This window comes from Myotis yumanensis, unplaced genomic scaffold (genome assembly GCF_028538775.1).
Source record: "Myotis yumanensis isolate MYYU_CA2020_CCGP unplaced genomic scaffold, mMyoYum1.0.hap1 SCAF_1, whole genome shotgun sequence".
Classification (NCBI taxonomy): domain Eukaryota; kingdom Metazoa; phylum Chordata; class Mammalia; order Chiroptera; family Vespertilionidae; genus Myotis; species Myotis yumanensis.
In genome coordinates this window covers 101,265,967-101,278,788 of record NW_027223752.1, presented here as the reverse complement: position 1 = coordinate 101,278,788, position 12,822 = coordinate 101,265,967, and the positions used below count along the sequence as shown (strand labels likewise).

At 38.3% G+C, this 12,822-nt stretch overlaps 1 protein-coding gene across 1 annotated transcript in view; it reads right to left on the bottom strand.

Annotated features, from left to right (window-relative positions):
- The window catches only part of MPP7 (MAGUK p55 scaffold protein 7), a 263,960-nt gene that overhangs the window by 16,744 nt on the left and 234,394 nt on the right, over window positions 1–12,822 (bottom strand). Inside the window, exon 12 of the mRNA XM_070428568.1 lies at window positions 2,170–2,250. Within this exon, the coding sequence (XP_070284669.1) occupies window positions 2,170–2,250 (81 nt within the window). The remainder of the gene's footprint in view (window positions 1–2,169; window positions 2,251–12,822) is intronic.

The following is a 12,822-nucleotide window of genomic DNA, read 5'->3' as shown; positions in this document are numbered from 1 at the left end:
GTCATATGCATTTCTGCTGAGTGTGTAATAGTGGAATTGCTAGGTCACTAGGTATGTGTTTTCTCAGCTTTAGTAAATAGATATGGCCACTTAGTTTTTCAAAGTAGCTGAATTAATTTACAGTCCCACCAGCAATGTGTGTGAGTTCCATTGCTCCACACTCCACAATTATTCAGTTTACCCATTCTGGTAAATGAGTTAAACAGCAAACAGAATACTGGTAGAATAACCAAAGCAGTAATTTTTCTCTAAATAATCAAGACTCTATCTAAAGTATTTTATAAAGCAAAACAATCTAAAATTCCAAAACCACTCTTAAAATAACTTATGTGATTAATCAAATCACCCTGAGTTGATGGTGTGGCTGTATTTGCCAAAGATGTCTGATATTATGAATCACCTGGGATGGTTGCTGTAAGTACCCATACAGATTTTCAGACAATCCACCTGTTCTCCTGAAGGAGAATCTCTTTGTAGAGGCCTGGGAATCTTTTCAGAAGAGCCCCTCAGAGGTTCTTATTGTCAGGCAAGTATGGAAAACACTGCTATAGGGGAATCTTTTGACATTAACTGTTTTAAATTACTACTTTGGGGATTTCTTTGGAAAGTCCCAGCCCCAGAACCTTTCTGCATGTTGTCAAGTTCTATAATAACTTGAGGCAAATATTTTACTAGTTGGATAAACTGAGGCCAAAGTGCCTTTCCCTAGGTCCTTTAGTAATATCAAAACTATTAGAGAGGGTTATGTTTGATAGACAGCATTATTGATAGTTCCAGTCTTCAAAAGAAACCAGTGTTTCCTACTAACTGTGCTACAAAAAAAGAGAATTTATAGTTTGAAAGGATTGCACAGTATTATATAGGAGGCAGAACATGAAAAGTGGTTCAATAAAACCTGGTTTCAAATTTAAGTGCATCTAATGCCTATAGAACTTGAAGTCAAAGTATCCTTTCTACCCTGTTTTCTTCTCTGTAAAATGGAGACATCAGTTGTCTTTACTGTTGTTGGCAGCACAAAATAAATAAAGACAAATAAAAGATGAATTACACAGTAGGAAATTAATAAAGTCATTGTTTTCTTTTGTAATATCATTTTCCATTCTCTTTTGTAATTGCTCACCTATGAGCTTAACTAAGGGAATGTTTTGTAAAATTTTCTAATTACCTATATATTGCATCTCAGCTTTTATAAGAGAGGTGAATAATTAAAGTAAAAAAAAAGAAAGAAAGAAAGAAAGAAACTGTTTAATTCCACATTTTCCTTTACTTTCATCTCTGTTGATGGAAACTGTCAGTCCTATAACTTATGGCTGAAAATGATTACAAACAATAATTTGGAAAAATGTAGTAACAGGAATAACTTGAGGTAATAGAAAACTATAATTTTAAAATAAAGTTGAACTCTTCCAAAACTAGAGTACATTGCTAAGGGCTATATACAAATGACTTTAAAAAACAGAACTAAAACCACTTGAAGAAAGCCAACATTTCAATTTAGTCTTTTAGATGACTTTCTAACATCAACATATTAAGTAGTCAAATGGCATTTATTCTGATGATCAAAATGCTTTCAGAATCACATTTTATTTGCAAGAATGCCTGTGAAAACAAAACCGCTTTCATAAAAATAGATCTAATTCTATGTACTGAAAAGAAGCCTACCATATTTGGCTTATATCGCTATGAAAGGCCCATTTAACACTTTCTGCCAATTACTACATATAAAAAGTAATTAAGAAGGTTTACATTATAAGAAGCCTCCTTCAGCTCTGTGTGGTTTGGTCCTTCTAATCTTAAAGCTGGGGAAAACTCTGGAAAACATTAACACTTATTTTAGGAAATAGAATAGACTTCTATTTAGAAGAAAATTTGTAAATAGTAATTTAATGTTATATGTGTATTAAAATTCATCATATTGAGCGTAAGAAAGCTATAATTAACAAATATTCAGGTCAATGATATAAATTTGGGGCAAATCCTTCAACTGTTATCTTGTGCCTCAGTTTCTTTCTAAGTCAAAAGTAGGTAATGTCACTACATACTTCATAGGGCTGCTGTGAATCTAGATGGGAAATGCTTAGAAGAGTGCTTGGCGCCATACATGCTATGTGGGCACTGAGCGGTCGTTACTAGAGCAGTCCTAGTAGCACTGAACAGGACAGAACTTACGGGGCACTGTCACACCATAGTGCTGTGTATCACTGATCAGCAGCTTTCGTTTCAGTTCATTCAAACCTACACCTACAGGACCTGAAAAACAGAATAATATAAATTCATTACTAAACAAAATAGCATATAAACATTTCTATACTTAACACACATCCACAGGACATAGAACGTGGTTCTTCTTTACATGCATCCCAAATAAAGAGCTTATCTTTAGTTGAATTGTATATAATAAAAAGCTAGTTGTTTTGTTGCTATTTTTTACTTTGAAGATTGTATTCCCCACCTTTCCATTAAAGATTAGAAATATTTGTTTTAAATGAAATATATGCAAGAATATCTGAGTATATTACCCAGTAATGGTATCCAGAAGAGACTGAAAAATAATATGTTCACCTAAAAAAACCCAGAATTTTTCAAACTATTATCTACCATCTCGATAGTGATAATTTCAATTTTAATGTCTTTAGATCTAATTAAATAAAATCTTTGAATCTTGATTTTATTTTAGATGCAAATCTAATGATTCATTTTAAAGTTGCAAAACTATCAGCCGCATTTACATTTGTCAAGATCTTCTCCTACACTATGTATTTTCAGTTGGTCCTTAAACATTTGAAAACTTGTGTAGAGCTTACATATTTAAATCAATCAATGCATACATACTAAACACCTATAATGGACCAGGTATATAGTAAATGCTGTGGAGAATCAAAGATGATAAAAGAACTGTTTTCTTTTTCTTTTTTTTTTAAATCCTCACCTGAGGATATTTTCCCATTGATTTTTAGAGAGAGTGGAAGAGAGAGGGAAAGACAGAGAGGCGTATCGATGTGAGAGAAACACATAGATTGGTTGCCTCCTGAACAAGCCCGACCAGGGCCAGGGCCAGGGAGGAGCCTGCAACTAAGGTATGTGTCCTTGACTGGAATTGAACCCAGGACCCTTTGGTCTATAGGCCAATGCTCTATCCACTGAGCCAAACCAGCTAGGGCAGGGGTGGGCAACCCCTGGCACGTGTGCCAAACATGGCACGCCAGTAACTTTTGCTGGCACGCAAAACACTCTCTTATAATTTTCCATTTACAATTTTTTTCTTAATATCGACTTTTTTATTTTTCAGATAAATTCAGTGTAGGTGCATCTTAGATAAATAAATAATTTTACATAACAAGTTATCTTAAAGACCATAGACATGGATTGACGAGAGAGGGGAAGAGCAATTTCTATGCCTCTGCCTTAACTTTCCCTGCCTTCCTAGATCTGACCAGTATTTTGATTTCATCCACATACGCTTGTGAATCTTTGTTCTCAGTGATGAATTTTGTTAAGCCTCGTAATAGGAGTAGCCTGACGGATGGAAGTAGTTGCTCGTGCATATCTCTGAAGGTCACGAAATATAAACCTGATGTAAAATCTGTCATCAGTGATGCAGCAGCAAAAGTCCCACTGATATTATCAAACGGAGTCATAAAGTTTTCTGTTGGACTATCAGTGTATATGTATACATTAAAAAATAAATGTATTTTTCATCATCATATACTGTGTTTTTGTCACTTGAATGAATTTTATTATTTCTTCAAGGTTCTTCACATACGTAAACCTTAAGAGATATCAAGTAGGCGTAACATGTTCTAAAAAAATTAGGGTTGGCACGCAGAAGAATTTTGAGTCAGATATTTTGCTGGTTTTGGCACGCACTCACAAAAAGGTTGCCCACCCCTGAGCTAGGGCAAAACTCTGTTTTCAAAGAAAGAAACTGAGTTAAAGGAGTAACAGGAAATTATTAAGAAAGAGACTAGGGCCCAAAACAAAGAGCAGCTTCAAATCTGAGTCAAATCAAAAGTTAGAAGAGCACAAGCCCCAAACGGCCAGCTTCTCACAACTCTGTCATGAGGGTCTATTTAATGATAGCGTCTTGTATTGGGCAGAATACAAGCTGTAGAGCCAGATTTCCCTGAGTTAGATTCCCACCTTTGTTATTTCCTTACCTGGTGATACTGAATGTTGTGATCTGAATGTGTGTGTCACCCTCCAAATTCACTTGTGAAATCCTAATGCTCAATGTGATGGTGCATAAAGGTTGGGTCTTAAGAGGTGATTAAGTCATGAGGGTAGAGCTCTCATGAATGGGATTAGTGCTCTTATAAAAGAGATGTCACAGAGCTCCCTAGCTCCTTCAGCCATGATGAAAAAAATGAGATATTTGTGACCTGGAAGAGAGTCACCCCACCATGCTGGCATCCTGATCTCCAGAACTGAAAAATAAATCTGTGGTATGTTGTTATAGAAGCTGTAACGAACTAAGACAATGGATAAGTAAAAGTCTTTGAGCCTGATCAGACTTCATTCTAATTCTAAAAGTAACTATGCTCCCTTTCTGGGAGGGATAAATGAAAAATTATGTATAGTGTCTGGCACAGAATCCAGGTATTCAAGTGTTCATGCTCTTGCCTATTTCCTCTTGTAAGCTTTGAAAAGAATAAGGTTTCATGCCAGATAATGAAGAACATATATGTGTCAGAGAAGATGAAGGTAGGTATTCCAGGTAGAGGGAAAAGTGTGAGCAATGATAAAGGCTAGAGTTGGGGACTGTGCCTTGCTAGCTCTAATGCTATTTCTAGGCACCCTCCCCCTGTATCAAAGAATGCCCTCTGATGGCCATCCACTACCACCTTCTATCTTTCCATAAATTGTTGTCAAATATCCATTCTCTGACAACTTCCCCTTCTTCTTGTCTAAAACAGCACTTCTCAATTCTCTCTTCTCATAGTAAATGCTCTGCAATATCCCATTTGTATACTAAATGGACTTCACAGCTAATATAACTTACAAGTACATATAATTCCTCCCTCCAAATTAATATAATTCCCTAACTGTAATAGATGAAAGATAAAAAGGTAATTTATGACAAAAAAATCTGTATTTCAATATGTAAATGTTCAGGCACAACTGTATAGAAAACATAGTGAAGTCAGATCTTTGTACCTACTTATCCTATATAATAAAAGCCTAATATGCTAAGTGTCCAGTCGTCTGGTTGCCGTTCAACCAATCAAAGCATAATATGCTAATGATATGCTAAGGCCCCTCAACTGCTCGCTATGACGTGCACTGCCCACCAGGGGGCAGGTAGTCAATCGGTCTACCAGTTGCTATGACGTGCAATATACAGAAATCAAATCAAGACTGGTAGGAGGGGCAGAGACATAGAATGGGCTGGTCCCACACCTACCTGTGGCAGTTAAAAATCAGGAGGACATCTCACCTGCAGACATTCTCCCCACCCACCTCCCACCCCCGAGGGACTAGGGGTCCCAGCCACACACTAGGCTCCCCAGCCCAGGGTTCCAATGCCAGAAAGATAAGTCCCATAACTTTTGGCTTAAAAATCAGTGTGGATTGTGGCTGAGAGACAGAGGGCTGCTGGAGTCCCAGGTGTTCCTCTTAAAGGGCCCATGCACTGACTTCCTCAGACTCACTTGCTCTGAGCTCCAATGCTGGGACAGCAGCTCCAAAGGCACCAGGGACATAGCAGGGAGGAACGGAATTGTCTGACTTTGGGGCAAGGGCTAGAGGGGCAGCTCTCTCCCAGACAGAAGGGCTGGAAGAAGCCACCATTCCTTTGTTGAGCCCTCCGATCCAGCTTGCCGCTTCTGAGTTTCCATCAACTTGGCTAACATGGTTTGCCCTACTCCTGTGATTTCCCATCCAGCATTCAAACCCACTGGAGGTGCTTCCAGTGACATTTCCATATGAATGGCCTGTCTTGGCTCATGCTGCAGACTTTCCTAAAACCTCTCAAAGGCTCACAAACCCAAACAAGCAGCATCTGGCCTTGGCATGCCCTATAACTCTTGCTAAGCATCCCCAAGCCTGGCACTGAGGCAGCCACCTCAATTTGTAGCTTAGCCTCTACCATCCAAGTGGCAACCATCTCCAGATCACTTTATTGCTCAAACAAAGTGGTCCTGGGCAGGGCACAGGCAGCGACTGACCTAGGCCTGCACCACAGCCCCTCCCAAGAGGCCTCAGCACCCTGGTGGCCAGCTTCAGACCACACCAGAGCACCACCCAACCACCTCCAGAAACAATATTACCTAAGGGCAGATTCAGCAGGCACCAGAGCCCTGCTAAAGTGAATCCTGCTCCATAGGGTGGCCCCTGCAAAAAAGCTCCTCCACCATAGTCACTGACAGTTCTCACAACCAATGAGTCTGAGGGTCAATCCCTCCCATTGGTACCAACAGCAATCAAGGCTCAACTACAACAGGAGGCTACAAACAACTTACACAAGGGATACACCTGGACTACTTGGCTCAGGTGACCTAGACACTATGCCAATAGATCCCACAGGATACACACCACATTAGGCTACTCTACAAGTCTGGGAGACATAGCAGCTTTACCTAATATATATTATAAAAAACAAAAGAAACACACCCCATGAGAAAGAACAGAAAAAAAATCCAGAAAAGAACTAAACAAAATGGAGACAAGCAATCTCCCAGATGTAGAGTTCAAAACACTGGTAACAAGGATGATCAGTGGTCTCAGCAAGAGATAGGACACATAAAAATGGGGATAGAAAACAACAACAACAAAAGAGCCAGTCAGAAATGAAGAATACAATAACTGAAATGAAGAATACATTACCAGGAGTTAATAGTAGAATAGAGGAATCAGAGGACTGAATCAGCAATTTGAAAGACACGGTAGCAGAAAATAAAAAATCAGAACAGCAAGAAAAAAGAATTTAAAAAAATGAGGATAGTTTAAGGGGCCTTTGGGACAACATCAAGTGTACCAATATTTGCATCACAGGGGTACCAGAAGGAGAACAGAAAGAGGAAAGAATGGGAAACCTATTTGAACAAATAATAATGGAACTCTTCCCTAAAATGGCGAAGGAAATAGACATATAAGTCCAGGAAGCGCAGAGAGTCCCAAACAAGATGAATCAAAAAAGACCCACACCAAGACATATCAAATGCAAAAAGTTAAAAGCAAAGAGAGAATCTTAAAAGCAGCAAGAGAAAAGCAGTTAGTTATCTACAAGGGAGCACCAATATGACTGTCAGTTGATTTCTCAGGGATATTTTGAAGACCAGAAGTGATTGGCATGGAATATTCAAAGTGATAAAAAGCAAGGACATACAACCAAGATTACCTTACCCAACAAAGCTACCATTTAGAATCAAAGGATAAATAAAGAGCTTCCCAGACCAGAAAAAGCTAAAGGACTCATCACCATCAAACCACTATTATAATAAATGTTAAAGGGACTTAAGCACAAGGAGATAAAAATATAAATAATAAAATGTCAATAACTACACATGTATCAAAAATTACTTAAGCCTGACCAGTGTGGCTCAGTGGTTGAATGTCGACCCATGCAATAAGAGGTCACCAGTTCGATTCCTGATCAGGATACATTCCTAGGTTGCAGGCTTGATCCGTAGGAGAGGACATGCAGGAAGCCACTGACTGATGATTCTCTCTCATTTATGTTTCTATCTCTCTCTCTCCCTTTCCTTCCTCTCTCTAAATATCAATAAAAAACATATTAAAAATTACTTTAAATGTAAATAGACTACATGCTCCAATCAAAAGATACTGGGTGGCTGAATCGGTAAGAAAACAAGACCCTACAAATGCTGCCTATAAGAGACTCACTTCAGATTAATAGACACACAGAGACTGAAAGCAAAGACATGAAAAACGATATTTCATGGATGTGGGAAAAATGCTGGGGTAGCAATACTTATAGACAAATAGACTTTAAATAAAGGCTATAACAAGAGACAAAGGAGACCTGGCACTTCTACTTCTGGGTATTTGTCCAAAGAAACTCAAAACACTAATTCAAAAACACATATGCATCCATATGTTCATTAGAGCATTGTTTATAGTTGCCAGGATATGAAAGCAACTTAAGTGTTCATCAATGGATGAGTGGGTAGAAATAAAGTGGTACATATATACAACAGAATATAACTCAGCCATAAAAAGAATGAGATCTTGATGTCTGCAACAACAGGGATGGACGTAGTGGGTATTATGCTAATCGAAATGTCAGACAGAGAAAGACAAATACCACTTGATTTAACTTATATATGGAATCTAAAAAACAAACAAACAAACAAGACAGAAACAAATTCATAGACACAGAGAACAACTGATGGTTGCCAGATGGAATGGGAATTGGGAAATCGGTGAAAAGGGGGGAGGGATTAAGAAGTACAAATAGGCAGCTATGAAAATAATCATGGGAACATAAAATACACCATAGGGAATGTAGTCAGTATTGTAATAACTATGTATGGTGTCAGATGGTTACTAGATTTATCAAGGTGATCACTTAGTAAGTTTTAGAAATGTCTAATCACTATATTGTATACCTGAAACTAATAAAATCTTGTAGGTCAAGTGTAATTAAAAAATAAAAAGTTGTTTTTTAAAAAGAAAGCACAGGAAAATGAAAGCTCAAAGGTACAGGTAAACATTAGAATAAGACTAGCAATTGGATAGAAGTCATAGGTAAGACTTAGTGGAATATGATAAGGGCACAGCCTGAATTGAGAAAGGGATAACATGTCAAGGATATAGAAGAGAATAAAATCATTCTTTTGCAAATGACCTGCACTTTACATCTAAGTTCAGTGTAACAATAGTCCCCTGCTCCTCCCCAGGGACTGGACAGTGCTAGACTGTCACAGAAGGCACACCTCTTATTTTGCAACCCCACCATATGTTGAGTCATTAATTCAGTCCCTGAATGTCTAGCACAACGTTTAGAAGTTGTGTGTGACACAGGTCAGATTTTTATACTGCAGAAATGTGAAGTCTACATCCCTGACCCCCTCAGCCATTTTGACATTTTAAAATAATCCTCAAAAATGTCCTTTTTGATCACTGTTGGGTAGTACTTTGCTGTCAAGAACCACTGATCTAAGACTTAAGCACCTGGCCATTGTCATTCTCTGCACCTCACTCCGACCACCATTTTGGGTAACCTCAATAACCCCGTGAACACCCTCTGAAACACTAACATCTTACTTCCCTGATCCCTGATCTCTAGAGACCTTTCTCTAGTTCACTTACTGAGAAAACCTTGACTCTGCTATCACTAGGAGATAATTTATTACTAAAATATTAAATTCAACCTTCCCAATATGACTTCAATCTCTGCTTCTTTTATTTATTTATTTATTAAAATATATTTTCATTGATTTATTATGCATCTAGACCAGGGGTGGGCAAACTTTTTGACTCAAGGGCCACAATGGGTTCTTAAACTGGACCGGAGGGCCGGAACAAAAGCGTGGATGGAGTGTTTGTGTGAACTAATATAAATTCAAAGTAAACATCATTACATAAAAGGGTACGGTCTTTTTTTTTTTTTTAGTTTTATTCATTTCAAATGGGCCGAATCCGGCCCACGGGCCGTAGTTTGCCCACGGCTGATCTAGACTCATCTATCTAGACCAGTGGTTCTCAACCTTCCTAATGCCGCGACCCTTTAATACAGTTCCTCATGTTGTGGTAACCCCCAATTTCATTGTTACAAATTGAACATAATTAAAGCATAGTGATTAATCACAAAACAACATGTAATTATATATGTGTTTTCCGATGGTCTTAGGCAACCCCTGTGAAAGTGTCGTTCAACCCCCAAAGGGGTCGCAACCCACAGGTTGAGAACCGCTGATCTAGACCATCCTTTACCCTTCTCCCTAGTCATCCACTCTTATGCCTTCTCTTAGAAATTTTTCTTAAATCTTTACCTATATTACTTCTAGCTCCTTTCCCTCAGCACTTAAAATTCTCTCCTACCTTAAAACAACAATAAAAAACACAAAAGTCCCTTAACCTTATGCTCTCCTCCAGCTACTGCTCACTCCTATCTCTACCATCCTGGCCCAAGCTTCTGTCATTTCTTACCAGCATCTCTCATTCTTCCTCCACTGTGTACAGAATCAAATATAAATTCTTTAATAGGTTTATAGAGATTGGATGTTTTGAGCTACATTTATATTTCTACTATTCACTCTTGCCACTCCTTCATTACAATGCACACGCCAGCTACATACGATTTCTGCTGCTTCCTGAAATGTGGCAGGTTCTCTTTTGTGTTGGGTCCTCATCACATGCTCCTTGCTTTTTCAAGAACACTCTGTCCTTTCTTCTCCTGTGCTAATTCTTGCTTAAGATTCAGCTTAGGTATCTGAGGGAATCTGCTCTAGAGGTTTAAATTTGGGTCAGGTACCAAGTCCTTGAGTTCCCTGTACTCCCACTCCAAAGTTATCCTCTAAGACAGTGGTCCTCAACCTTGGCTGCACATTAGAATCACCTGGGAATCTTTTTAAAATCCTGATTTCTGGGCCTCATCCTCTGGAAATTCTGTTTCTTTTTTACTAATGTTGTGGCCTCACCCCATAACAAAGAAACAGAATTTCCGGAGGATGAGGCCCAGAAATCAGGATTTTAAAAAGATTCCTAGGTGATTCTAATGTGCAGCCAAGGTTGAGAACCACTGCTCTAACAGAAATGAGCTCTGTGAAAACAGGTGTCATCTACTTTTTCACCAGTTGTTTCCCTAGCTGGTGAATTGTAGGCACTCATTAGTTTATTTATTTAAATTTACTTAGTAATTATGCTGTGATGGAGGTAAAACTATTTGTTGAATGAGCCAAAGAAGACCAAACAAGTGAGAGTTAAAGATAAAAAGCATTTGCAGCCAGAATGCCTAGATACGATGGTTAGTTAGGTAACGTACTCAAGGTCACTAAGAGAAGTTGGCGGAGCTCAAATTTGAACTTGGCTCTCTTGATCTTAAAATAAAGAAAAGCAGAGGGGAGGGTGATGAACAGAGATCTGGAATAGTGAGTTTAAGGGAAGGAAGTCTATCTACCTAAACTCAGACAAGGACTGCAATGTAATAGGCCAGGGCTAGGAAACCCTTATAAACATAGTCACGTCAAGGTAAAACTTGAGACTGAGAAGATGAGATCGTAACTGTCTACAAAATGCCAGACAACATCCAGGGGGTATATATTTTATATACTATGAAGGAACAAAAATATTTAATGTACCAAAGCTTACTTTTTAAAATAAATAGAAAACAAATGAGAAAAACAAGAGGTATTACAATGGGGCTATATTCTCTGTACAGATAATACAAACTCAATTAAATATGCTCAAAGAAAAAGATAGAAGCAAACAAAACACTAAAACTTAAATAGGGGGTCCTTGCCTACCACTCCTCTCCCCCCGCCCCCCAACACACACACACACACACACACACACACACACACGCACACACACACACGAGGCACCCAGGACAAAAGGGCGTGATGTGAATTTACTGTTTCTTCAGTTGGTATCAGCTCTGGAGTGCTTGCCAAAGTGAGATACTTTGCTGAGTGAGAATCTAGCTTTTTCTTTTCTTTTTTTTATTTCTTCTACTACCCACAGCAAAAAATCCCAATGATTTGAGTGCTGGAGGAAAAACTAGGTATGTTTGAATTAGTGGAGAAAAGTATGCTGTCTCTAATGTGATGGCCTTAAATTTTGACTATGGTCAATTTTAGCTCTCATATAACCTAACTCTTTGTAGTGAGCCTGCTTCACTGCACACTCATGGAGTATGCCAAGAATGTTCAGTGGCAAATGATTTTATTTGAAAAATTTTCCCTAGATTAGACTTGAGGTCATCAACTTCAAAGGTGGGAGTATCATCACAAAAAGGTTAAAACAGGGATAAAATTTCAATCTTTCTTACTACAAAATTGCCCAGTAGGGCTACAAACAGCCTTTTCCCTGACAGCCGTTGGCTCAGTCCTGCCATTTACACTGGAGAAGTTCTACTGTTTCTCCTCTTTAGATCTTGACATTTAGACCACAGCTTAGATTTCACATTCCTATCCTGTTTCTGTCTAGGACTAGGCAGATTTTTAGTTGGCTGGTTCCTATTTACTAGTATAATACAAAATCTGTTTATACTGTAGTCAATTTAGGATGCAAACTGAGTTAGGTTCATTTGTGTGCCTCTGCAATGGGACAGATTCATTTCCCCTTCAATATATAAATTTTTATGACAACTGGTAAAATACATTTATGCATATGTATATAAATAAGTCATAGTTTTCAATTGTGCTTGTTAATGATAAAGAGAAGCAAAGGAAACTACCTATCTAGCATGGATTTAAATCACAAACAACAGGTTTTGGAATGATGATGATGATGGTTACAATGACTACAACAACAACGACGACGACGATGGCGTTATGTAGTCATGTGTCATGTGGTTACATGGCAAACATGTCACATGTCTACGTACACCATTCCTAATCCTGAAAACATCTCTGCAAAAAAGGGATTGTCCTCATTTTACAGATGAGAAAATGAAGACAATCAAAGGTTAATTTTTCTAAGGTCACACATCTGGAGTTGTTTAACTGGTATTCAAAGCCTGTCTGTCAGACTCCAAAGTCTACATTCTTTCCATTCTACCTATTACCTTATCAAAAGAATGCCAATGAAACACCAAATCGGGTAGCCAGCTGCTCCATTGTCTGTTTCTGGCTAATCCATAACTTCATGAAGTTTTTTACCCTGTTCCAAGCTACCCCACATTTTAGGTAGTGATGACTA